Source organism: Pyrgilauda ruficollis, unplaced genomic scaffold, assembly GCF_017590135.1.
Source record: "Pyrgilauda ruficollis isolate IOZ18807 unplaced genomic scaffold, ASM1759013v1 scaffold28, whole genome shotgun sequence".
In the NCBI taxonomy this organism is placed as follows: Eukaryota; Metazoa; Chordata; class Aves; order Passeriformes; family Passeridae; genus Pyrgilauda; species Pyrgilauda ruficollis.
In genome coordinates, this window is record NW_024524155.1 from 4,357,494 (window position 1) to 4,384,254 (window position 26,761).

General features: G+C 38.8%; 1 protein-coding gene across 4 annotated transcripts in view; it reads left to right on the forward strand.

Annotated features, from left to right (window-relative positions):
* Positions 1-26,761, forward strand: part of NRXN3 (neurexin 3) — a 914,575-nt gene that overhangs the window by 389,716 nt on the left and 498,098 nt on the right. For all 4 annotated transcript variants that reach the window (XM_041471885.1, XM_041471888.1, XM_041471886.1 and 1 more), the window contains one exon: positions 7,538-7,657. In XM_041471885.1, the coding sequence (XP_041327819.1) occupies positions 7,538-7,657 (120 nt within the window). The remainder of the gene's footprint in view (positions 1-7,537; positions 7,658-26,761) is intronic.

The following is a 26,761-nucleotide window of genomic DNA, read 5'->3' on the forward strand; positions in this document are numbered from 1 at the left end:
AGGAAAGCAGGTATTCTTAGAGACCCTGTAGACTTTTTTCCTGGGACATAAGTAAGGAAATGTGCCTGTTGGAGATTAATAGGTCTTTGATACTAGTATAAACAGAATTATGTTTTCCATGGTATTGAAAGTGAATCCTCTTAAATATGATAATGAGAATATACTTCCCAATTCATGTGTAAAGACTGCAATATAGAGTACAAATTAATTTATTCTGGAATGCCATGAAAGTTAAAAAATTACTCCTCCTTTTTAATGGAAAAGAAGATAATGGTTTCAGGTATAAGGGGAAGTCAGAGGGATTGAACAATGTGTCTCTGTTTAGCAGTCCTGAAGCCACAGCTGGCATCTGTTATGGGATCATCTTAGTCACCTTGAAATTTTATGTCTAAGCCACTTAATGTCTAAGATTCCATTGCGAGACAAAATATAGAATGTTCCTGTTTCACCCTCTGAGATAGACTCCTGACATTTTACATATCTCTGGAATTAAGGTTTTGTAGCTTTAATCACATGATTCAGAAACTCCTTTTCTATTCACTGTGCTTACTGTGAAGATGTGGTGATATTGCTGACCTCATCTAATGTAATACATGCCATTTTCAAATTAAAATATTCTTGTGCTGTATTCCAGGTATAGGTAGGTAGCCATTACCTTTACTTCAGGATATCACCTGTATTTTTTAGGTAGAGTTTGGTGTTCTGTGGTCAGTAGAAAAGGATAAAAATAAATTTGGATGAATAAGGATGTTTTAATAGGTAAACAGTTAATTACTGTAGCAGTTGTTGACAAGAGCATATTAAAAGATACCCTCTCACCCATTAGGTCATTATACTGACAGTCTGAGATAATTTTAGCAATTGGATCCTCATAAGACATTGAATCTGAAATATTTAACAGCCTTGAGGTAGACAGAAGTTTATGTGATGTATTTTGCTTTATGCATGTGGAGCATCTGACTGCAACCATGTTTTGTTGGCATCTCTGACCTGTTCTCAACTGTGAAACTTGAAGTACTCTGTATTACAGAGGTAAGTGATATAGAGAGGTGCTGCCCCTAGGGGACTTCTGAAGATTATGTAAATAAAAGGTGTAAAAGGTGATATTTGAAAAAATAGGAAATATATGTGGATTGAGACAGATGTGATAAAAAAAAAGTGTCCTGGAAGTACACTGGAGTATAAATAACTTTAGGATTAAGATGTTTTGTGCCATCCACTCAAATTGTGACAATAATTTTGGGACTTATTTTAGATATCAGCAAGTGTCGTCTCTCTCTTGCCACAGCCACTGTTGTTGTCTGTAGTCAGTTATGTGTCCATCAGAATTCACAATGCATGCTCAGGAATTCCTGAACTTGATTTTTGATGTTTGTTGAAGTGGATACCTCATGCACAGGAAGTTTGGAAAAAAGAGATCTATTGTTTTGATTTTTCCAGAGTCTTCAGAACCAAAGGCATATTACACCTGTGAAGATGATTCCATCTCATGCTCAATTTTTTCACAGAGGTCTTAACCCTGTAGGAATATTTGCCCTTCAGACAGACACATTCTGATTACACAGAAGCCTAAAGGGAAGCATTTGGCTTGAGTGCATAAAGTGAATTATTGGCTTTCCAGGAAACCAACCTTTGCTAAATAGCTTTGGCTATTTCAGCATATAGGCCGTGATAGCTCGTACTTAAGGGCTGGACTTGATGATCCTTGTGGATCCCTTCCAAATCAGACTATTCTGTGATTCTTTTATATTGCTGTGATTTGCAGTGAGGAAGGATGTTTTTCCAATGTACTCTGTTTTTTTCTTGTTCATGTACAGCCCTTTCAATTTTCCTTTATGCTTTTAGTTTCTGTGTCCGAATGCTCTTTACTTCCTCTGCTTCATTTGTATCTCCCTGTCCCTTGTTGCATTCTGTGTGCAGGCATACTCCCTTTTATGCAGTTGTTTTCTTGTTCTCTGGTTGGGATTTTTATTCTTTTGGCCTTTTTTTGTTCTTTCCTCACTAGCATATGTATAAGCACGTTGTTCATGACCTTTTAGGTTACCTAGAAGTGGAAAGTGGAAGAGTGGCAAGGGAGAAGGTGATAGGTATGCCTAGAAGGCTGATAGGTGTATGCCAGCTTTCTTTGAGGGGAAGGAAATCCCAGCACTTTGCAGATCTGTTTCTATGAATTGCCACTGCTTCTAGATTCCTTTCTTTTGTAACCTTGAGATAGATGTGTTTTTTGTGGGAGAAAGCACATTTGTGCATATGTGTTATTTTAACTAGTCCCAGTTTCTGAAGTTTTCAAACCAGCCACTTATTTGGAACAAAAGGACTCGGCACCATGTCTTATATCAGGTGGATGAAGTATTCAGGCTCTGTTGAGGCATTGAAAAAAATGGCTACATTTTTCAGAGGACAGAAGAATGCTGGCTTTTGAGTTATTTCTGACAATGAGTAACTTTAAATATGGAACCTGACAGATGCCTAACCTTATTTAGGTGATGAAAGGGATGATGAGTTCTTAACAAAGTATGAAACTGAGAGCTTGAAGAGCTGGCCTTGCAATCGTTGAAAATCTGTTTGGTTTTTGGTTCTGGTTTGCTATATTAGTCTGTGATATTCCTGCTTTCTGCTATCTGTGACTCAAAATACAGGACCTAACTTTCTGAATCATGCACTGAACCCTGACTATAATTTAGTTTCTTGCATTTGTGCAAAGCAAATGCTGACATACCACCAGTATGTATTTGGCAGTAACAGTATGTGTGGTATGGTCCATCCCAGAAAGTGGTGGTTCCATGAGATTCACCCTTAATTTTGCTCACTTTTTAAACAGGAAAAATCTTGTTTTCCAAAAAATTCTAATGTTGGAAAACTATTGGGCATAACTTTGTTTCCTACTTAACCTGCAAGGAAGAGTGAGTCCTGGAACAGGTTTATTTTCTACCTGGTGCACATGGTTTCCAAGACCTGATACCTTTCTGAGCTGAACTGCTACTGCAGATTGAATTAAAAAAGGCTGACACTCTCTGGTTATAAAAGAGGAATGCTGACAGAAGTAGAGTGTAGATTTAGCAAAGGTGTAAATTGGTTGTAATGTCTGGCTTTACAGTAGAACTATTGGTAGAGATATTTCATTGCTGCAAGACATTTTAGGAGCTATAGGAGTAAAAAAGCACCTTATTCTGCAAAGGCTGTAAAGATGGCTTGTGTATGTTACTTTCCTTTTGCTTGGTAATATTTCTGAAGATACAAGGGGAAGAGATGAGAGCATTTAGGGAGATGAAGAATGAAAATGGAATCATAGTTATTGAACTTCCCCTGTTGCTGATCTTCATCTTATTGAGACAATAACGTTAACACAAATGGTTAATTCCCTTCAAAAAGAGTGAATTTTTGATGTGTGGAGGAAGGTGTGATGTGCAAGACCAATAATGTTTTCTTATCTTAATAGTTATTGCTAGTTGTGATCAAAGCATGAAGCAGTTGTGTTATAATTCTGCAGCTGCTGTAGAAACTGATTCCACATGTAACTTGAAAGAACAATAAACACAGTACTGTCTTTTATTTCTCACGTTCCTTTTTCTGCAAAGAGCTTTCAAAATATACAGAAGGAATGACTTTTCTTGCCAGTGAAACATGGAAGTTTTAGCAACATGCAGCAGTAGAATTTTATATTTTTTTTTTAATTTCAGGGCAAAGACGAACATACCATACAACTGATATTGTAGGAAAGAGGGTAGAAAAAGTAATTTGTCTAAGCAGAATACAGATACAAGATCAGGCTATTACACTCTTCAAAGGTGATTTTCTTCAAATATTTGTTAGAAAAATTAGTAAACAAACAATACATCTGGATAGGCAGCTGAAGAAAAGTGTAGTACTAGTCTCCTTCCCAGGGAGGAAGACCCAAGAAATCTCAGATCCTGTAAGTCCTTGGATACTGAGCTGTTCCAGTAAAAATTAGAGATGCAGACATAAAGATAAAAAGGATATTGCTGAAAAATCCTGGTTTGCTATTTCATGTTCCAAAGGAGATGTCTCTGTTGGTAGGCTTAGCCTGGACAGGAAGAGACACAGCAAGTCATGCTTCTGCTAGTGGCGTTGCTTTTCTGCATTGGGGACTCCTCTTCTACTTGATTTCTACTGCCCACTTACTCCTCTTTCCACTGTGCATGTGGCACAAAGAAGGCAATGCACCAAGCTCAGCTACAAACAGTCAGACAGTAAAATCAGAGCTATCTCAGATTATTATGTGAAGACTAGTTATGAAACTTTGCTTTTAAATACTTTGTCTGCTCTTAATGTTGCCAGAGGAATGAGATTAAAAATAGATCTGAGTCCTGATGGCACTGGTAATTTTGAAACAATTCTACTGCTTTATATATAAGTTGTTTGTCATCTTCTTTCCTTGTTCGTTAGCACTAAAGGGCATGTGCGTGGTAGCACAATCTTCATGTTTTATAATCCTTCCTGTGATTCTGTCACTTTGCTCCCTAATCCAAAATCTTAATTCCCTGTGACATCCTTATTAGTTGCTCTGAAGAAAATTCTGTTGCCACAGAGGATTATGACATCAGGCAATGACTGTTAGCAGCAGGAGTAGATGAACTCTCTGAGACAACAATCCTTTTATGATTCAAATGGCCCATAGTACTAAGAAGTGAGGCCAAGTACCCAACATCTATGCTGTGCTGTCATGACTGACTCTAAAGATGGCAGATCAGGCTTCAAGCTTCCTTGTGGTATTGTCAGGCTTTCAGAATTTCTCATAATTGTTTTACTCTTTTTCCTTTTTTTTCCCTGCCTCTGGCTGCTGAAAGTGCTGTTCCCATCTTCACACTTGATTTCTGTTAAATACAATTCAGATACCATAATATAGGCCAAGAATTCAAGTACTTTGGCTCTCTGGGCTCTATCATATGAAGAATTCAAGCCACAGATACTGGGCCTCAAGCAGTCTTATGCTTTGAATAGAGTCTTTTCTCTTGCAGCATCTAGATAAAGCATATGCCCATTGCCAAGTCCAGTTAGTGATTAAAGTGTTCTCAGAAAAATGTAGCAAAAGTGGAGGATTGTTGTTGAAAATGGTGTTCTGCTCTGCTGCAATGTAATGGTCTTTATAGTTGAGGCTGTAGCAAGTTTGCATAGAGTCACAGTTGCTTTCTGGTTTAGTTTTTAGAATATAGGTATAGATAGCTTGCTTGCTTATACCTCTAGGAATATTGCCATTAATGCTTGAGGTTAGATAGTGGGATAGTAATGTGTAGGAGAGGTATTTGTTCCTCATTCCCTATCCTCAGATAATTTAGACATTTTAGGCAAAATAACCACTAATATTCTATTTCAGATTGTTAAGTGTTATCCCTTCTTTTGCTTGGCCAGAGTAAGTCTGAAGCAAATATCAGACCACAACCTGATGCACATGTATATATATTCATATCCATGATTTTTACAAGAGTAAAGGCAGGAGGGAGGCCTGTACATACATGTGCCTGCCTGCCCACGCTGGGAATTCTGTCAGCTCTGTTCTAATCTAGAAGTGATCTGTTAATTTCACACTGTGCCACTGAGACCACTGGGATTCATATGGCTGCAAATGAGAGTCAGGTGGGTGGGAAGAAGAGGTGGAGGGGAGGAGAAAGGTGTTGAAAAGTGCTGCTCAACTTTCCTTCAGCATGGCAACAAGGGGTTTTCTTGCTGTGGCTGCTGCTGTCACTTCTTCACTATTAAAATAGGTGAACTTTCCTTTAGGGATTTTGTTGTTGTCTTCTATTAACCACACTTATGCTTCTACCTAGAGGTTTTGGAGTTGGTTTGTTTGTTTGCTTGTTTTTAGCAGTGTAATAAATTCTGGAAGAAGCTCAGGTTTTTGTTAAGGTTCAGTCAAACTCTGCTTACCGAGTCACATGTTCATTCTCATTGCAGGAGAGATGTAAAGAAATGCAGATAGCTGAAAAACTACTGAAATTCATCCATTCTGTTCTTTCAGTGAGGAAAGGTGGCCTGGTGGGGAGAGCAGGAACTCTGCACCAGAGCTTTAACGGTCCATTCTTGGCTTGGTCTTTGAATTGTTGGGAGGATCGTGGCCTGACATGGGACTTGTAGTTAGATGTGGGTTCTACAAGGGCTTGTAAATACTGAAGTGACCAGGTGTGCAATCTAAGTATCAAAGGTGCTGAATAATGGTGGGATTTTGTGAAATCACTATGGATGGTGTCTGATGGAGGTTGAAGGGTTTAATTTTATGTTAAAACATTTAAAAATGCTGTCTCTGCTTTGGTCTGTCCTATCTAATCTATAAAATATGGATGGTAGTGTTGATGTGATGAAGAAATAAGGAAAGGTTTGAGTCTTGTGGAGTTGCTGTTGCTAGCAAAGACTGTAAAGAAAGATGCTGGGATGGGTTGAAGAGTTATTTTTTTGTCCTTATGGTATTCTCCTAGACCAAAAGTGGTTAATGAACTGATCTCAGGCAGCCTAGCCAGTTGATCCTTTATTATCTGCTTTATTTCTTTCATTTCTTCTTTTCCAACAAATACAGGATATAGCATAGTAGGTATGTCAAATATATATGTACATTTTATTTAAAATCCTGCACAACAGGGGTGACATACCTTTGTCTAGAGTGCTGAATATAAAATACTTACCCAGGAGGTAACTTGTAAACTCATGTTCTCGTGATCTATGACTTACAGCTTCATGCCTTCTCTCAGATGATTCAAAATCCAGCTACCTCATTGTGGATGAGACCAGTAGATGTAATTCAGAGTCTCTCTAATCTGAAGATTACTTTTTTGCCTATTTCTTGGATTTTGTCTTTGCAAGGCTTACCTCAGCAGGATAGCAACTGTTAGCTGCAAATTACAGAACAATGAGAGGCTGTTCTGTCAGTAGTGGCTGCTTCCTTCTCTGCTTCCACCAAAAGCATGGAAAGCAGTGCAGAAAGAGAAGTGTTGTGAATAAATGTCATGCCTTTCTGAGGACTTCATTAGCATGTTTCCAGAGGAACCTATGTAATAGGTCAGAGTGTTTGGTTTTTGTTTGACTGATTTTTATTAACTTATGAAGCCAAGTTGTAGCCAGCTGAGGCTTCAGTTTGAATCTACATTATCAGTGTTCTTTGGGTATGATGAGGCATTGTTCACGGGCCTATTAATTAGCTTTCATTTCTATAAGGGGATCAAGCTTCTAGGGAAGCACAACAACCTGGCCATATTTGTTGGTCTGACATCACCCCCTATTTTACTGTGAAATTCTTTGAGCAAGTCAGGAACGTGTGAGTTCGGCCTGCCTAAGAGGGAATATGTTGCTGTTCCCTCTTCCTTGCTCTGTGTTAGTTTGCTGTTCTGTTGTGAGGTGTACACTGTCTTTGTGCTCTTTTTCCCTGAGTTTCTTGCACGTCCAGCAATGGAACAGTGTTTGGTTAGTGCTTTCTCTCTTCTGCATGAGGATCCTGATGGTAATGGTAGTGATTAATTGACGATATTGTGGGCCTGACCCAGTGATTCTCTCAGCTTTATTTCACTCTTTCTTGTAATCCTTTCTCCAGGACCAAGCACTACCTGCCAGGAAGATTCCTGTGCGAATCAGGGCATCTGTAATCAGCAATGGGAAGGCTTCACCTGTGATTGCTCCATGACTTCATATTCTGGGAGCCAGTGTAATGACCGTAAGTAGACTTTTCAGTGCATTGGTTACCTGTGAGTTCTGATGCATGAGAGTACAGAAAACACATGATTTATTGTTCTTTCAATTGCAATACAACTTTCTCAGTGTCAAATCTGAACATTTTTCTTGGGAATTTCTTTAAAGCCTACAGCAGGTTATTTTTTTTTTCTCCTTAAAATGAAAATATGCAATTCAGCATGTATTGGGTTTGTTTGGCTGTTTTTTGGGTTTTTTTCCCCCATTTCTTTTTGAATACTGACTTTACCAGTCCAATGGTGGTAATTGATGTTAATGGAATTCTTCGTTTAGAGAAACCAGGAATGACTTTGCAGATATTGTATGTAATATTTTCATAGGTAAAAAATGTCTAGGTTTTGTGTACTGCATTATGCTTTGAGATTTTCATTCAAACCTTGGTGAAAAAGGCATGGAATGCATGTAAAATTAATAGTGTTCTAGATAGTAGTGCTCTAGTCTTCTGCTGCCATATTAGCTGTATGCTGAAATGCTGAATAATGTTTCTGAGAATGTTCACTTAAAACCAGCAAGTAGTTAAATACACAACAGAACCATTGTACTTCTTGGTGTATTGATTTGCTTAATCTCAAAACATTGAATGTTCTTGGCCAAGTAATGCTAGGATTGCTGATAAAATAACTGAACAAACCCCTTAAGTCTGCCTTTAGGAGGCAGATAATCAGCTTTTTGACATTCCCTCTATTCATCATGGTTTGGCCTTTGCTCCTGCCTGGAGAGAACAGATCACTTCAGCTCTACTGTCTGCCTGCTTCTCTTATTTGAGGTGACTGCCCCCTTCTCCCTCACTTGCTCCAAGGTAGGGAACAAAGGAATACATCATGAGCGCTGTAGTAAGCGTAACAGTAGGCTTCAATAATTTGGTTCACTGACTGTATGAATTTTAAACACAGAAAAAACTCTTTTCGTTAAGGTATTTGTGGTAGACTTAATTAGTGGTAGCAGCAAGGTCCATGCAATATTGGTACTACAGCACTGTCATATCTGCAACCCTTCCCCTAAAAGTCTGAGACATGACTGAATTGATGGCACATATGACAAGCTGTGTAGCATATGGTGACAATCCGTTTCTGCTGAAGGCCAAAATGCCTGCTTTTCTGAGTCATTCATAATATGTAGTGTTGTCTGTGTTGGTCTCCCATTTCTTCCAGCATATTTCTCTCAAACAGATATTGGAAAGGCCTATCAGCATTCATACTTTGACAGGGGCTGTATAAACAAGGTACTGCTGACACAGATTTATAGACTGTAATGCTGTGTCTGGTTTTGGATTGCTTTGGAATTCAGAATGTTTCCTTTGGGTCCAGAAGAAACATTTGATATTGGAGTCACAAGATATGGTGCCAATTTTCTGCATTTTTATTTTGGTTTGCTTTTATCAATTGGACACCCACTTTCCCACTGTCAAACTACTTGTTCAGTCAATCAGTTTAGACTTGCTAAGCATAGCACACAAATGTGTGAAAGAAACACTACTTTGAATTCTGTTGGGTTGCATTTAAATACATATCCAGGAAATCTCTTAGGTTATTGATACTGTGGGGTTTGTTTCTGATGTGTTTGGTTTCACAACTACAGAACGTTGCTGTGCCCTTGTTATGTTGTTGCTAATGGCTTAGAGCAGGCCCAGAAGCATCAGGAGGAGTCAGGTTCCTGTGTCTGTAATTGGGGATTTCTTGCTGATTTTTAGAAGTGGCAGCTGGAAATAACGCAGAGAAAGGAGCTTGAAATGAGTGGGGGTGTTGTGGGCAGTGTAGGAGCCAGACTCCAGTTATCAGGCCTGGCTGGTAATTTACAAACACAGGCAGAAGGTGTGGGTTTCAAAGTGATCTGGAAAGGTAAGTCATGTGGACTCCTCCTGGAACATGACAAGACTTCACCCTGGACCTTCAAAAAGTGCGTATGACACTTTTTTATGGGTTTTGTTTGTTTGGTTTTGTCTTTGTCATGTATCATGACATTGGAAATGGACTTCTACTCCTGACTTCCTGATACAGTAAGGATACATTGTGAGTGTGTAATTGAGAAGGCTAAAGTCCTATTCCTTCCTACCTTTTAGATGTGGTTGCTAATCAAAGTACAGGCATCTATCAATTGAAGCAAATTCTCTAGACTGGGTTTGAGTGCAGATATGGCATGGAAAGATTCGTCCTGGTATCTCTCAGGTGTAACCTGAGGTCTTTTATTTAGAAATGCATCAGGCTCTTTGGTAGAATGGTTTTTTTTTTTTTTTTTGGTCACAGCAGGCCATTCTATTAATTTAGTAGATAGCTATTTCTACCTTATGAGCAATTGGTGATCTCCCACTGGAGACCACCAATGGAGTATTGAAGTAAATGGAACAGGTTGAGTTTTACACAATGAAAATGATAGCAAAAGGCTGATATACTGTACATATTTTGCCTTTTTTTTTATGTTCATCAAGTCAAGTGTCCACACTGGAAATTTGCATCTTTGTGTGTTTGATGAAGAATATATCTGTGCCTCTGAGATAAATAAATGGAAAGTATAGTATTCTCTTCAATTATTCTTCTTGGTCTCCTAGATTATCCCTAATAAACTATTGGTAGGTATGATTTATGTTTGGGGTTTTTTATTATTTGCTAGAGCAAACTTTGCAAAGGTATTCAGTCTTATTAATGCTGAGTAAAGCTTGGTGTGCCAATATGTTTTCCTTCTTTAATTTTTGTCCCAGGACTAGGCCATTAAACTTCGTAATTCAGATCCAACTGGCTTGGAACTGCTGTTTCTGAAGGATGAAGAGGAAGCACCTGTAATTCCCCTTCACCCTTCAGAGGTGACAAAGATGCATTTTGTAAACCTATAGACATGTTTATTCATTACCAGTGTTGCTTAACAAGACTAGGATTTAAATTCCTAATGGAAATGATGATATAGCCTTTAATTTTAGCTATTTGTCTGTAGCTCTATTTTAGATGTTCTTTACTTTGTGGTAATCAAGATGCTTCAGAATAAGAAATTAATGGGAGCTATGAGGGCATAAATTGAGTTTTAATATGCTTCATTCTGACTTGTACAACTGTACTGATATTTCAAAAAACCAAACACAGGAATAGCCCACAGACAGGAATAACCCATAGACACCCCCTCTCCTCAAGTTCATTTGAGAAGGTCCGTTGTACAAAAGTGAATTTTAAGGTTTGCCCTTCCCATTGGCCATTACTAACACCTGAAATGAAAGGTAGAAATAGAAGCAATAGTGCTATTCAGGATATACTGATTCTCTTTTCCATGTCATTTTAAAATATATTCTCAAAATTTTGAAGTTTTTCCATTGTCTTCTATCTTTATAGATGTTTTAATCATTTCAGCATCACATTCAATGTGGGCTTTCAACTTATTTTAAGAATCTGCACACTACTCTGAGATGTAGGAAGTCAGTGTTAGTGTACTGCAGTTAATATTAGAAATATTAAACAATCCTGCTTGGCATGCCAAGCTTTTGCTTAGACTGTTCAAATGTGCGACTTTAAGCATGTAAGGCAGCAGATGTAAAGTTAACCCACAATGTTAGTGAAGTGTCTTTCATCTGGGGTGAATCCATCCTGCTAATATTAACTATGAAATGTGATCACAACATGGTAGTTAAGCCTTCAAACCTCCCTGAGAAGTGACCTGTATTTAAACTATTGTCTATGAACAGCTTTAGAGATTTTTTGATTCATTCACATTCTTGTCTATCTGATGAAACAATAACATTTTCTGCACAAGAGAGAATGCATAAGAGGCAGCATTGGCAATAGAAAGTGCTGCTTTTTACTCAGTGCTTCATGCAGATGAGTAACACTGAGGGTCAAGCTTTCCAGGAGCAATTGCCAGGCTAACACATGTATGTATTAGTAGTGGTATTTGCCTGTGAAAAATCAATGTTTTGCAGCAATGACTTTTGCAAGCAGAGTATAAATCACCTTTTCAAACAGGTTGTATGTTGTTGTTGAAACAGTTAAATCCATCTGCTGATTATTGATTGCCTTTTTAGAAGGGTTATTTATTCATTTATTTATAAACTTTGGGTTGCAATAACCTGGTTTAAAACACCTGGTTTAAAAACAACTTTCCATTTGATTGGTAAAGAGAAAAGGCAGCCCAAGGTTTTTGTCCTCTTGTGTTGCTGTGTTCATATGCCTTCAGTTTCCATGCGTTTCAAGGATCCTGTTCCTAAGTAACCTTCCAATGAGGTTTCTTGGCTGAGCGATGCTTGTTTTTTTGTCTGGGAGAGAAGTAATATACAGGGCTGTTGGGTTTTTTTGTGCAATAAGTTACTTTTTTTTTTTCCCAATCTGTTTGTGATGCTTAATCTATATGCTTTTACTGTCTTTATGTGAATATCATTTGGAGGAGGAAAAGATTATAGGAAAAGAGAGTTATGGTGACTTTGGTCCATTGTTCATTAATTTAGCATCGTCACAAGAAGAGCTTTTGATAACTTCAGTTATGTAGTCATAGTGAGTGAGGCTTACTAGCCAATTTTTTTTTTTTTTTGTTTTTTTTACTTTACATAAAAGAAAGGATATCAAAATTAGCAAAAAATGTCTAAGATCAATACTTTAGAGTAAAGCACAGAGTATTTTTGATTGATTAAGGAAGACTGAAGCTGGCCTTAGCCTCACGTGTGTGAGATACCAAGGTTGTCAGAGCAGGCCAATCCCTCTATCCCTCTTCATTAATGCCCTTCTTTTTTGCACCCTACTAAGTAAGTGAATGAGTGTGAAAGTGTATTGATGCTTCTGGAGCATAGTCTGTAAACTAGATTGCAGTGGCAGAACTCGTTTCCCTCACATCTGCTTAAATAGCACAGCAGAATAGTCATTAGAAGAGACTACTAGCAGGAGAAATGGCTAAATAGGGAACCCTTCCTTTATGATGATGGCTTTATTCTGATATGCTCATGAGCCATTTGCACCTCAAACTTACTCTGTGAGTCACTGAGCAGTTACAGTTCGTGCTCTCCATTGCAGGATTCAGAGCCCCAGTTGGGAGATGAACCCTATTCCCTCTGTCTCAGTATTGTGTGTTTTTCACCATCTGGGCTGATTTTTGTCCAGAATTCATGACCTCCTTTAATGTCAATGCCAAAAACTCAGCTTGATTTACTCACAGAAACACTCTTCATTGTTCATGTTTAATTATCACCCATTTGTTTCTAATGTGCCCAGCTTACTTACTGAGTCAGAGAGCAAGAGGTTGCTAGTGTGTAGAAAATAAATCTGCATAGACTTCATTAGTCATACATGGCTGAACCAGTCAGCTGTTTAAATATCAGCATGCTTGGGGATTTGCCTTTGATACTACAGAGGCATCCATCCTACATGAAGCAAGAGTCACCTCTGATTTATCTTCAGTGAATCATACTTCATTTGAACAGGTCAGACACTGCCTACTTCTTAGTTCTCTCCTCATGCTTTGTTCTTGCTTACTTAGTGGTCTTTCATTTATTATAACTAGTGTTTTCTGGGTGATGGCTCATTTTCAGTTCCTAACTTAAGCCTTTGGTGTCTTCTGATAGTGAATGACCATATCCTCTGAGAACAGGGATAAAAAGGAAGGGAAATGCAACTCTGTACTTTAGTACATGATGTAAATTGTACCAATGTGATTTGAGTTGTGAGCCCTGCTTTCATCCTTCTTAGCACTGTTTACTTTAATTTACCCTGCAGGTCCAAGAAAGGTAACATCTTTAGGGCAAGGAACTGGTGCTACTTATGAAAGCACCATGCACTTTTCTGATGCTTGGTAATAGCCCACTACATAATTGCCTTAGCTCTTCAGTAATTCAAGAGTGCTCATTCTTTTCAGTGTACTGAAAGGCATTTTCCCTCCCTTGAGTAACAGCTGTTAAATCAGTTCAGACTGCAGATCAAGAACTTGTTTGCCCCATGTTCCCTTCAGGAGTCATCTGGAATGGGCAGTGCTGCCAACATTAGAGGGAGAAATTTGTCTGTCCCTGTTTTGGGGGGGAAGAGGGAATTTGAGTGACAGGTGCTTTTTGAAATTGCTTCTTCTGCACCTTTCAGCTTCTCAAGGTGCCCTGACATGTTTCCTTTTTTTAATAGTGAAAGCTAGCCAACTTTATCCTTTTGTGATCCCCAAAATGCAGCTAGGTCTCTAGTGAGTAATTTAATTATGATTGCTTCAACAGCTTGGCAGAAGGAGCATTTAGAATGAGAGCTGTAATCAGTCATTGATATCTGTGCACACCTGGCTGCTGTCAGCCCATAAGCTATGGTCCAGCCGTGCTACAGAGTTCAATAGCATGGAAGGAGAGAGACTTTTTACAGGTGGGAGTGATTACAGCCTCTGTTATCAGCCTTTGAGCAGTTCAAGCAGTTAATTCCCTTCCTGGTGCTGTTCACCAGCTGTACCGTTTTCATAAGCATGTCACAGAATGCTCTTGCCATAATTTTGTTCCTTGTGATCTCTGCTCCCTTTGACAGTATTTTTCTTTAACTTGATGCTCTTTGGTGGTCATGACAATAATTTTCACTTTTCATCTTAAAAGTAGCTGAGCAAGTGGTACTGTGTCCTATGTATTTTGCCCCATGAGAGATTTGGCCTCAGAAGCTGTTCCTTCAGTAATGGCACACCCGGGGTGTAATCACTGATAAGACACTGATGTAAGTTGGCAGCAGAAACAGAAATGTTGTACAGCAGAATAAGAGTCTCTGTTCTGTCACCCCAAGCTCCATTTGTCGATGATGATTTGTAAGCACATCTTTTGACTGAATGTAAGATAATAAATTAAGTGTTCTAAATTGTCAAGTGCAACAATAATTTGATTAATTTTAAATTTAGCATTTTCTTTGTAATATCCTGCACATGTTCATATTTGTTTTGAGAAGCAGTAAATGTAAAAAGTCAGAAAAATACAAAAAGTCTTCAACCATCAATTTTACTCTTTAAAGATTCTTTTCTTATCGTAGCTCCTTCACAGAAGATAGTACAGAACTGAATTTGGAAGACAATGAAAAATGTATGTGGAGTTGGATTTTATAGGCCAAAATTACCCTGTGCTTGAGGGCTTTTATATTAAATGGATTTTTTTTTCCCCACACAATGCTGTCCTCAATTGTATTGTCCAATGCATTTGATAATCTCACACCTTATATGGTTTCATCAGCATGAGGTATTTTGAGTGCCATATGGTATGCAGATAGTACCTCTTCTTGTGCAGAGAAGGGAAAAAAAAAACCCATTGAAAAATATGTTTGGTCTTTCAGCTGTTGCAATTGATTTGCAGCAGGATACCCAGTCACTAGTCCAGTTGAACACACAGCTGGCTTTGATCATTCCCTCCAATCCCCTATGAGTCTGTTGTAAATTGCACTGTGGATTATAAAAATATGATTTCCGTGTTGGGTTTACTGTCCTGGATGGAAGCTCTGACTTGCAATAATCCTTAATCAGTTTTTTTGTCCCACCTGGGCTTTGTGCACTCTCCCATCTTTGCAGGTCTCAGCTGAGTTACATATGTGTGCTTTTAAGGCATTGATCTAAATCTGATGAGTGATAAGTGGGGTGTGATGTTGTTGACGAGATGGGGGGGTTCACTTGGTGCTTTCCCAGACAGCATAGAGCTGTTTGCCATAGCACACTCTATATTGCCTCCTTATTCCTCTAGGGTCCTCAAGGTGATTATTGCTTGTTTCCCAAGCTGTCTACACAGAGAACAGCTCCTCAAAGAGGAGCCTCCAATATTGGGTGAGAACAAATAGATGAGGATTGAAGTCAGTCTTTTCGATTTTACAGACTAGACTTCGTTTGCAGTAACATTTATAAATACCAAGTCATTATTTTAATTCAATGAGGTAACTTCTGATTCATGTCAATAGCTGAAGATCAGAGTCTGTTATGGATTCTCAGTCCACATATCAAATGTGCCTAATTGTTTTGTTTTTAAGATTTATATATATTGTTTTTTATATACCTTAGACTAAAAGCTACCTTTAAGATTACAGTCATTAGGTGGGCAAATCTATGTCATAAAATATTTACAGTGTGGATAGCTGAGAGAATGCCAACATGCAGAGAGATTCAGGCAGTACTGGAATTTTTAAACTTTTTTCTTGTTTCTGATTTTTGAGCCTGGAAGTCTGGGGCTACCTAAGGGAGGAAGCTGGGGTCAGTAGGGATCAAGAGACACATCTTTTATGCTTATTCGTTGTTTTGCAATGGAAATTGTTAACAGAAAAACCAAGGCAGGAGGCGTCAGAGGTCCTGAAGGAGACTCTTTGTTCACTATCTGAGCTGCCTAATGTACTAATTATTTCCTGTCATTGACAGAAGGCTACTATTGATCTCCAGTGGAGTCTAGCTGCATATAGGGACATAGCTTTATTATGTTGCAATCTTGTTACCCAGGAGCTGGTATATAATCTCAGCTGTAGAACATTGGGGATTAGATGAAAAACCTTAATTACAGTTATCTTAATAATGATCCCTGAGGGGCAGATTGAAATTGGCTGCTTGGGTACCTGTGAAACAAGCTTTGCGCAGGGGAGCACATTTTGGTGGATTTAATTTATCTTTGTGGAGGTGTTTCATTGTGTACTGACATCTGAGGTCTTGGCAAGTGCTGGGAGTGGAGTATGGGACTTCAGCTGCCTTTTTGCTGTCTGTAGAGATTTTGGGACACAAAATAACTTCTCTGATTGTTGGAGGAATTAGGTTTTTTAGTAAGAAACCCTAAGAATAAACATATAACTTGAATTCTATTGGGATGCAAGTGTTAAGTGAAACCCCAGTTAGCTAACAGCATCTGCAGATGAAAAAGCTTTCCCGTCTGTGAACGTTAGTTCATTTCAAAGTCTTGGGCACATACAGAGCTGGTGGAAAATTTTTCATGGGTGGTAGTTTAATTGATGCAAACTGCACACTTAGGGCAAGAAAAACTTTGCATATTTCAGTGAAAGTCTTGGAATAGCTTTGAACAGAAAATATGAAGGAATAAAAAAGCAGGATGTGGTTGATTTCATTATTTTCAAAACAAAGCTCAGGATTTCTTGACTGCATCATAAGGATGAATTTTTTGTGAAAGTTAGCAGAAAACATGAGAAAGAAAACTAATCTTGTTTTAAAAGCATTGACCTAAGTTAGTTATCCTCCTCTGCCTAGGTTTATTATTTAATAAGCTACTGGCTGTGACTTCCTGAGGCTCTTCCCAGACCTCTATGTTGGAGATAAGCAGCATGGGCTTGTGGTGGCCTCCCTAGTCTAGGATATGCCTTTCTGTATATTGCCAGCACAGTGCTTGAGAGCGTGATCTGGAGCAGGATGGGGAAAGAGATTTGAAAATTACTCCATCCCAATGAAAGCAGAGTTTGATCTTTGTAGTTGTTGTTCAGGTGTCTCTAGCCTTAATGTGAGAGTAGTTGTGCTCATATCTATTGAGTAATTGTCTCAGATAACATAACTGACCTCTAGACCAGAGCGTCTTGACTAGACTCTGACTTTAATAATATAACTGCCAAATATAAGCATATTTTTCTTCCAGAGAGACTCCAACATTTATTTTGAAGGAAGTGTGGTTGGGGCTCTACTCTTCCTCTTGTCTCTGGTCTGAAACCTATTTGCAGTGCTTGACCACAGCAAAACTGGTGTCAGGTTTGCTGGCTTCCCATAACCATCTGTCATATTTATTTTCTTTCTTTTTTTTTTTTTTCTTTTTCAGATTGTACTAAATGACCTTCTGTCTGTTAGATTTTTGCCCTCTGATCTCAGGCAAATGATGAAAATAGATAGCAATATCACAAGCCATCCATCATACAATTTATAGGTCCCATAGAAGCATCTGTGTCTTTAACAGTTCATCTGTCACAGATAGTTTCATAGCACCACAAAATGCTGAAGAGAGGGCTAATATTGGTATTTCTTTTTATCACTGAAGATTTCAGCCATCAGGTATCTTTCACTTGGATATGCAGACTGTCACAAAAAGTGCCTGTGCACCAGGGTTTACATTACGGATGCAAGCCAACTGCGTGTTATAGAAGGCAGCACTACTGCTGACATCAGCAGACTAGTTTTCCTGCTTTGCTGTTGTAACACTGCATTGGTTGTGTTACCAGTGCAGAATGAACTCAGCAGACCTGGTTCTGTGCAAATGAGCCCAAGTTCTTAGAAGCAGTGACTGTGAATCTGATTGCCAGCAAATAGTTGTAGGCACTCCTGCTGTGTCATATGGGACAAGAGAAAATCTGTTTGAGTGACATGTGTGTGAGAAGCAGAGATACCAGTATCTACCTTGAGCTCAATGGGCATAGTATTTGACAGAAACATGTAAAGTTACCCAATAGGGCATGATTTTGCTGTCTTGTAACTGTAGTGTCAGCTCTGCAGAATATGCATTTGGTACATGAGTTGCCATGCATAGATATCTGAAATACCTGAGTGAACTATTGCTGAGTTGTGCACATTTGCGAAATACATTGAGCTAGGCATTGCACCATGTTAATCCTACATGCCATGTGATGTTAAAGCATATAGTGCTGCAGCATGGAGATTATCCTGAGAATTTATCTTGTAATTATCTTGTAAAGTTACTTGAATGCTGGAAACTGAGATCTGACAGAATTATCTATGCTTCACATTGTTTAACAGAAATCATAGGAGTTAAGTGTTTGTACAGTGAGAAAAAAAACCCTCAAACACAAACAACCAAAACAACCCCACAACCTAAACCACCAGGCTGTTGTCTTTTTTTTTCTCCATTTTTGCACTTATTACCATTAGTATTTTTCCTATTTGAAAGAGGTTAGAGGCTTAAATTCCTTATCCCTTTATGCTGAAATAGAGATGCTTCTGATGGATACTTGAAACATAAATTTGTGCTTTGTCTTAAGGGAGGTATCCTCACGGAGATCTCCACTTAGCTGTGGAATTGCTACTGGTGGCTTATATGCATGAAATATTGATAGTTCAAGTAATGTAAACTTAAATTAGGCATACCAGAGAACATGCTTAGCCCAAATATCACATTTGAGAGACCTGTAATAAAATAATTATGGGAGCTATTTGAAATGAATAGACAATATACATAGTGCTTTCTGGTTTTAAACAACTTTCGTCCTGGAGGCCAGGATGAACTAAGAATAAACTTTGAAGTATTTGCTGAAGTGGAGCTGGGTATAACACAGTAATTGGGATGGAGCTGAAAATAAGACCAACTACACCCCTTCTGCACAGACCCCCCTGTATTTGCCTAGCTCCTTTAGAAGTCAGGACACTTAAATGCTTTCTGTTGCACAGATGAATTTCTACCTGTCATAAGGTAGAAACTAATCAGATCTTCATGCTTTCAGTAGTGCCTGGAAAGCCTTATTTATTACCATTAAGATGTGAACCCATTGGGTAACTTAAGCTGTTTGTTCTCAGACACTCTGTAAGCATACCTCTCCTCATATTTGGGAGCAAATACTGGAAATAGCTGCTTCTCTGAGTTTCCTTCTTTTTCGAAATGGGAAGGGGCTTTTTTCTTTTCCAGTACTAAATAGAGAGAAGTATTCCTGGCAAATTTAGTGTTTGTAGACTTGTTTTCTTTGCCCACCTAAGTACATAAGATTCAGACTTGTAAGAAAAGGGTGCTCACAGCTGTGCTAGGCCTGCTGGCAAATAAAATTCAGTGCAGATGGTTGTCTGCCCACACTCTATTTATGAAGAGGCTGCAGTGTTTATGTTAATGGTGATGAGTTTGAGAGATAAAAATAGGGAGTTGTTTGTTGTTCATTTGTTCTTTATAGATCTGCAGTGAACTTTTTTTATAAAGCACAAATTCGATGGAGAGATTTGTTAACCTTCTAGAAGAGCAGCCTGTCAAAAAGCCAAGCTGCAGACGTCTCAAGTGCTGGAATCATTCCTTCCTTTTTATACTTGTTTCATTCACTCCACGAGATGGTGCTGTGTACCCACAGACCCTAAGCATCCTTTGCTTGAGTTTTCCCAGGTTGTTGGTGGATATTTGGATTATGAAAACTTGAAATGAAGTTAGAAATAATCTCTATCTTCCAGCTGTCTTTTTCGCCTCTCCAAATTAATCTCAAAAAGAGGTTTTCCAAAATCACCTAAGGCTTTGTATAGTCCTCTACAGATTATGTCTTCCTTGATATTTATTGAGTCCTGCAGCTTTGCCGTGACTTGAGGGTTTAGGAAACCTTCTGGAGGCTGCTTCCAGATGCCATAGTTTCAGGCCAAACAGTAAAACTCAGTGTGTGGCCGTTCCTTGTGGATAGCTTGCTGAGTCAGGAAGATGTCTGCATGTTGCAGGGGTCTGCCTAGTTCCACATTTTTTTATTTATTTATGTCTTGTGCAAAATGTTCCAGGGCTTCAGCCCTGGGAACTTAAATTATGTGATCTTGTCACTTGAAATAACTAACAGTTCTGCTGTTCTTGTTCTCCTACCATATGCTTTCCTATTCATGGTTTTGGGAGTTATTTTTTGTTTTATTTCTACTGTTTTCAGTTAGATTTGGAGTAGGGCACTACTGAGGGTACTGTCTTTGCAAGGAGGAAGGTTTGGAACCTTGTCTTTGAAATGGCTGAAGTCCACTGATCTTCTGCCACAAGGTGGAAAGAGACTTCTTGGGCGTAAAAGAACAGTCACCTTTGACAAACTTGCCAGGGTGTTAGCCTTTCTTGGGTTGCTAAAGCGAGCTTTGTGTCAGTGTGGAAAGTGAAAGAAGCAACTTACTAGTTCTTTTTGAAGTTATGGATATAGAATTTCCCTACGTTTTGTAGAACAGATTCTTCCTTTACAGAAGCAGGTATTTGGGGTGAAAGGCTTCTGCATTCACTGTGTGTCCCTGGAGTCTGCCATTTTAGCTTCCTGATTAGCACTCATTTCTTTGTGTGTTGTAGAAGTGTGTCCAGTGTCTTCACAGCTCTGCCTCTCATTTCCTCATGCTTCTGTTAAGTACAGTCTGACCTCACTTGTCCTCCCACTTTTGTTCTTAGCAGTTTTCAAAAGCTTGAACTTGCACTTTCCTGCTTTTATGCTGACTGAGAGCCAATTCCTGATTTATAATATCTAGTCTCAAATCCCCATAAGTGGTGTGGAGGTGATTAGCAGAGAAGAGGTACGAAATCTTTACATGCCTAAATGAGGCTGAGACCCTCCCCACTTTTTAACTCCTTATGACTAGTCCTCATTAATATGGAACAACTGCAGTTCTGGGGCAAGTCAGTAACAATTTTCAATTTCAAATACCTAAATGCATTTCAGCAGGACTCCTAGTGCATATCTTACAATTTTCACAGTTGTTACTTTTCACTCAGCTTGGGAACTTTAGGACCTGACCACACTGATGACATCATTGTGTAAGGATTGTTTCTTACTCCCTTACCTCAGGACACGTTTTGGGTATAAGCAGCAGTTTTTGCCATCAGCCGTTAATCCCCAGGAGCAGTGGCATGGAAATTCCATGTCATGCATGTTCTCCAGGGCAAGAAAAGCTTCTTATCTGGATACCTCTAGCAAGTTTTTTAAGATGCTAGTAAATGTTCCAATGCTCAAAGCTCATCTTTGATTTCTCATTCAAATCTTAATTCCCAGATACAACTTCAGAAGTGCTTCTGTGTATCATCAGATATACACTAGAGGGATTTTTAGCTTCAGAAGTGATGTTTCTCATCACTTCTCAATCAGTGTCCTGTCTCTGCTACCATGAAAATTTACCAATCAATAAAAGCTAGGCTTCACTGGTAGGTTTTTGTCTTTGAGTCCTCCCCAGATGCTTCTCTGGGGTTCTCATCTTGATGTAATATTTATGGCTTCAAGGTTTAGGGGATTGAGAGATATGATCAAGAGTTATGAATAACACTGTGAAGGTGTTTTCTGCATACAATGTGCTACTTGTTTTGCCTTCCTCAAAAGCATGCATGTTAGCAAATAACTGAACTCTTCTTGCTGTTCCAGTTAAGTGATTCATGCTTACTACATATAGATTATACTGAGCTTTGGAGACCAGACTGGATCACAATGCACCAGTCACTTGAGAGCATTTTGGATGAGAATGCAGGGCATGGGTGAGGTAGACTAGTTCAAAGCATGACCTGTTCTGTGTGGGAAATAGCTGATGCTACTCATTAGTTTGATAAGTACAGCTTTTGCCCTGACTCACCTTGTTATTGCTGTTATAATGCAGATTTCTGACTTCTGTGTTGGTGTCTTCTTTCTGACTTAGGATTTGCTGTTTGAGTGGGGGAAATGGTTCTCCAACTTTTCCATGTGTTTTTTCCTGAAGGCAGACCAGGACTTGTGCAGAGCAGCAGCTGTGACTCGACAGAGAGCTTGCAGTAAAACAGCAGGAGGACACATCAGAGCAGAAGGGGTTGAACTCTCCAGAGACAGATTTTTTAAACTGGGAAGAATGGAGCAAATTTTCCCTTGTTCCTTGTTTGCTTGTGTTTTTTTTGTTAATTTCTTTGTTTTGTTTTTGAATGGCTTCAAGTTTCATTTGGCATTGGTTGCTCCTGTCTTATATATCTTTTCAATCTGGGAACTGCTAGCTACAGAAGGTAGTGAGACTATCGGATGTCAAAGAGAGCTTCCTCTTCAAAAGGCAGTTGGAAGATGGCAGGGAGGATGAGCTAGTTTGGAATCAGTTATGTATCTTCCTCTGGTTCAGATATGGCTCAGTCTCTGAGAAAATAACAGCTATTCTGCTGTGATGACCACTACATAGATTACTTTGTGGGATGTTTTGGAGAACTGGAACATCTTGGAAAGTTCTTGAGGGAAAGCTTCAACATCAGAACAGTTCTCTTGATTTTGGCTCTAATTAAGGCTTGTGGTCAGAGAAGTGAGGACAAAAGCTGAAAAAGATTTTTATGTTTTCCATGTAAGTGAATACTATTGAATAAATGCTGAAAACTGTAATTTTTTTAAACTGGAAATTTTGATGGAGCCGCTGTTCATGATCTCTAGCATTTGCCAATTACAGCTTTTGATTGGATGTTTTGGTAGTGCTAGTTCTCTCAGAAAACAGAAATTAAGATCAGATGTTCTCAGAAACCTGTAAAACTTGTAAACCTGATAATGGAAGTATCTCTTCCTAATTTTCCTAATTGTAATAGGAAAGTCCATGATAGCAGAAATCTTGTTATTTCACTTACCAGTACAATACAAGCTAGCAAGCACAGTGACCAGCTGCAGCAATATGCAAAGACACTTACAAATAACTCTGAATCCACCTCAGAATTACCTTCTGCTTCACACAACAAGGAAAAGCAAAAACCTTCTTAAAGCAAATGACTGTTTGCCTGAAGAAGCAGGGCACAGCAAGGCCCAGACTCCTCCTATGCCTGGAACCTTCTGGCCTGGGCAGTAAATCTGTCTTCACCCTTTTGATCTGTGAAGCCACCTATGGCAGAGTACTGCTGGAACTGTCTGAGGGCACCTGGGTTCTGTCTTTTAGTGTGATAGTGCTGGTCTTTGTTTAACTGCACCCTTTCCATGTGGAAGATGTAGAGCTTTCTCCCTGCAATTTGTACAGAGCAAATTCTTTTTCTTTGTTAGTACTCACGGGGTGTTGTGGACATCTTCACCTGGACTGCTGCAATCCATGAGTTAGTGTCTGCTGTATTCATTCATCTGTTCATTGAAACTACACTGGTTTCTGTCATAAGTAGGTATAATAGTAGGTCCTTTTGAGTCTCTGCACATTGCCTGATAACTATGGCTGTGTAAACACAGCTTGAGAACCTGAAAATATTTATTTCAACTTAGCTGGGCATAAAATGCAAGTTTATCACTTGTTCTTAAAACAAGCATACTCAGTGTTATCTAGTTCATCTAAAGACATACATTAATAAGCCTTAAGAAAACAGAAGAAAAAATAAACTTTATTCTAGTAAAATAAAGGGTTAAGTATTTAAAAAATAATTTGAAAGCAATTTTGGGACATGAGTTTCTGAAAGGCTAATTTCAAATCCTTTCAAAAAGCAATTTCATACTCCTAAATTAGGTTTCTTATTCTCCTGTGCCTAATGTTAGTCTTCCATACACTCTGCAGATTTGCAAAGCGATCCTCAGACCAAATTTTGAACCTCTGCCTGCCATTTCAGCTGTCTGTATGGGTTTCCTTTTGTATTTTTTCACAATTTGTCCCTTAGCTATCAGAGTTGGGGACAGTTCAAGTTGTCATTTTCTTCAGTAGGCACCTGTGGAAGATCACAATCTGAATGTTTTCTTCACTGTTCAGATTCTAAACAGAGGATTCTTTTGCTACTATTGTCTGCCTTTCTGCTTCAGAAGAAATTGATATAAAATGTTTCACTTGAATATTTATCCATCAAGAGTAGAGAGAAGCAGAAATTGTTTAAGTAAGGTTAATTTTAGACTGCATGGAAGCATCTTCCTACTTTGCAAACTAAATGGAGCACTCACTGGTGACAGGTTGCTCTAGAACTATACAGAGCCTAAATTTGATCATGACTAAACACAGCTAAAAAATTGTTTACTATCTTCTGCCATACATGTTACCAGTTTCAGTGGATCCTGTTTCAGCTTTGACATCATGGGACCTATTCTTGGTTGCATAAATTGGGTTTGTAAGTTATCTCAAATGACGAAAGGGAGAATATTTGTGTCATCTGGGTAAGGATACTAAAGGACCTTAATAGCTGAAGAGGTCCAGCAAGGAAGGTGACCTGGAGCCATGAGTGTATATATAAACATATTAAAAAAAAAAAAAAAAAAAAAGACAGTAAAGAGGCAATACCTCTGTCTCACAACTGAAGTATTTCTCATTTTTCTGGGAGCATCTCTGGATGAGGAGGAAGGATTTTCACTGCTTATGTGAGGGAAATTTAATGGTAATGGACAGTGGTAATGAAAGAAGACGATTCTAGGAAAAAACCCTGGGTTAAAAAAACAACCAACCAACCAAAACAAAAAGACAATCCAAAAAACAAAATAAAGATCTGTTTTTTGTAGTAATTATACAACATTATTGTATAGTCAATCAGAATGCAAAAGTTTTAGGAATGTCTCCTCTCCTCCTACCTGCCATCCCTTTGCCTCAGTTCACAAAAGAAATTATTCTTTCTTTTAGTAAGTACTTAGTAATGGAATTAATTGGTGTAATGAAGGTTAGTTCTAGATATCTACAGAAGCAAGTGCAGCTACACAGAAATAGGCCTTGTTGATGCAACAAACAAACACGTTGGCTCTTATATTCCAGTGCATTCTAATTTCACTGGAGATAAATGATTTTTGTTGATCAACATTGAACAGCAATGGATAGTCTGAATGTAGAGAGGAAATATCCCTACTCCATTACCTGGGATGTTCCTGAGGCTTTGTAAAATAGGAATTATATAACAGCGCTGAAGGTTTGTTTCATTCTATGTAGGTGGGGACTGTTCCTCTCTGGTCTCCTTCAGCTGCTTATGCACAGTTCCTTGAGACAAGGTTTTTGATTCCTTGAAAGGGCAACATCACATACAGTGTGATGAGCTTACTTCTCAGGGAAGGAAGATGTGGGCCTTTCTTCTAAAGCACAAATCTCAACTGTTATCTGGGGTATTTCCCTTCCCTACTTCCTATGGGGATCTCTGTCCACGAACAACCTTGGAGAGTCACTATTGGTCTTCATTTTGCAGTCTTCCTCTTCCCATCAGGAAAGCACCTCACTGCTGATCAAGTGCCAGGCATTTGCTGTACTATTTGGTTAATGTGATGGATGCCTCTTTCTCTGCCTCTTCGCTGTTTGGAGCTAAAACGTGGGATTGCAAGATAGGAGGTGATTAACCTTTCCTAATGGGACTGTGCTGCGAGCAGGATCTCACCCACCGCATCTTTATTAGCCTCCACCAAAGCTGCATTACCTTAGATTAGGTAATTGGTTATTTGTAACACTGGAGAAGGAGGGGAGGAAGAGCTTATGAAAAAGTGTCAACTAGATTAAGGACATTAAAATTTAATTCCTGTTATCCAAGAATTCTGGAAGGTAGCATTTAATCAGGTGTGCAGCTGAAAACCTCCCATCATCAGAGAATTCAGTCACAGTGAACATGGTCTTAGTCTGTGGAAAGAGGTGTACAGTGGTAATGGTGATGGCCTCTGCATGGAACAGTCAGTTTAGAGTTATTTGTATAAATTTTGGAGTACTTGTAATTTGCCCAAGAGAACAGAGCTTGCAACTGAAAACCACATACTCCGTCTTGCATCAGTTAGCCAAAGATTTTTTGAAGAAGCGGTGAAGTTTGTGTTCTACAAAAATACCTCATGTGTTTCCTCACTTTATCAGGAACTGTTCTGTTCAGATAACTTATCCATGGACTGTTTCTGGTCTATTTTCAGAGCATCCCAGAGAATATCTCCTCATGATCTAGGGCTTTCCAAGCCCTTTTGCCTGAAATGTTTAGAGTATCTTCATCTTCCGTGATAATATGGACTATAGAAATGACTGTCAAGAGGCAGTTGCTGGATGAGATACAGCCTTTGTGGCAAATTCCCGTTTTTTGAGAGGTTTTTTTGGGTTTTTTTTTGATCCTAAAATAATGATACATGTTGTATGTGGCATAAACACGATGCAGCCATAACTAAGGAATGAAGTAAACAGGTTAAACCCTATAATTCTGCAGGACTTCTCAGGAAGTTCATTTTCTCCCATGCTTTATCACTTTTGGCACATGCACGTGTTGAAAAGATCAAATATTTACCATTGTGTATGGGTTTGCAAAAGACTTGATTGTGTCCTGCTCATAGAAAGCAGAGAGACAATGTGTAATGATAATGCTGAGTTCCATCCTTGTATTTTATGGAAAAACTTTATAAAAATAATGAGAGAAAAATATCGGTCTTTTGATAAAGATATTGTATTGTCAGACAACAAAACTGCATCTTTCAATGACTGATGGTCAGGCGTGGAGCAATGTCTTGAGAAGCTTTTCTGTACCCACGAGCCCCTGGAATTTTTTAAGGGTTTTGTTTTACAAGTTTTAAAGGAGATGACGTCTTCTGTCTGTGCTTGCCCCTTGTCTGTGGTTTTTGTAATAAGATAAGGTAAAAGTTCAGCTCAGACTTTCTTCACAGGTTTGGCTGCTGTTGAA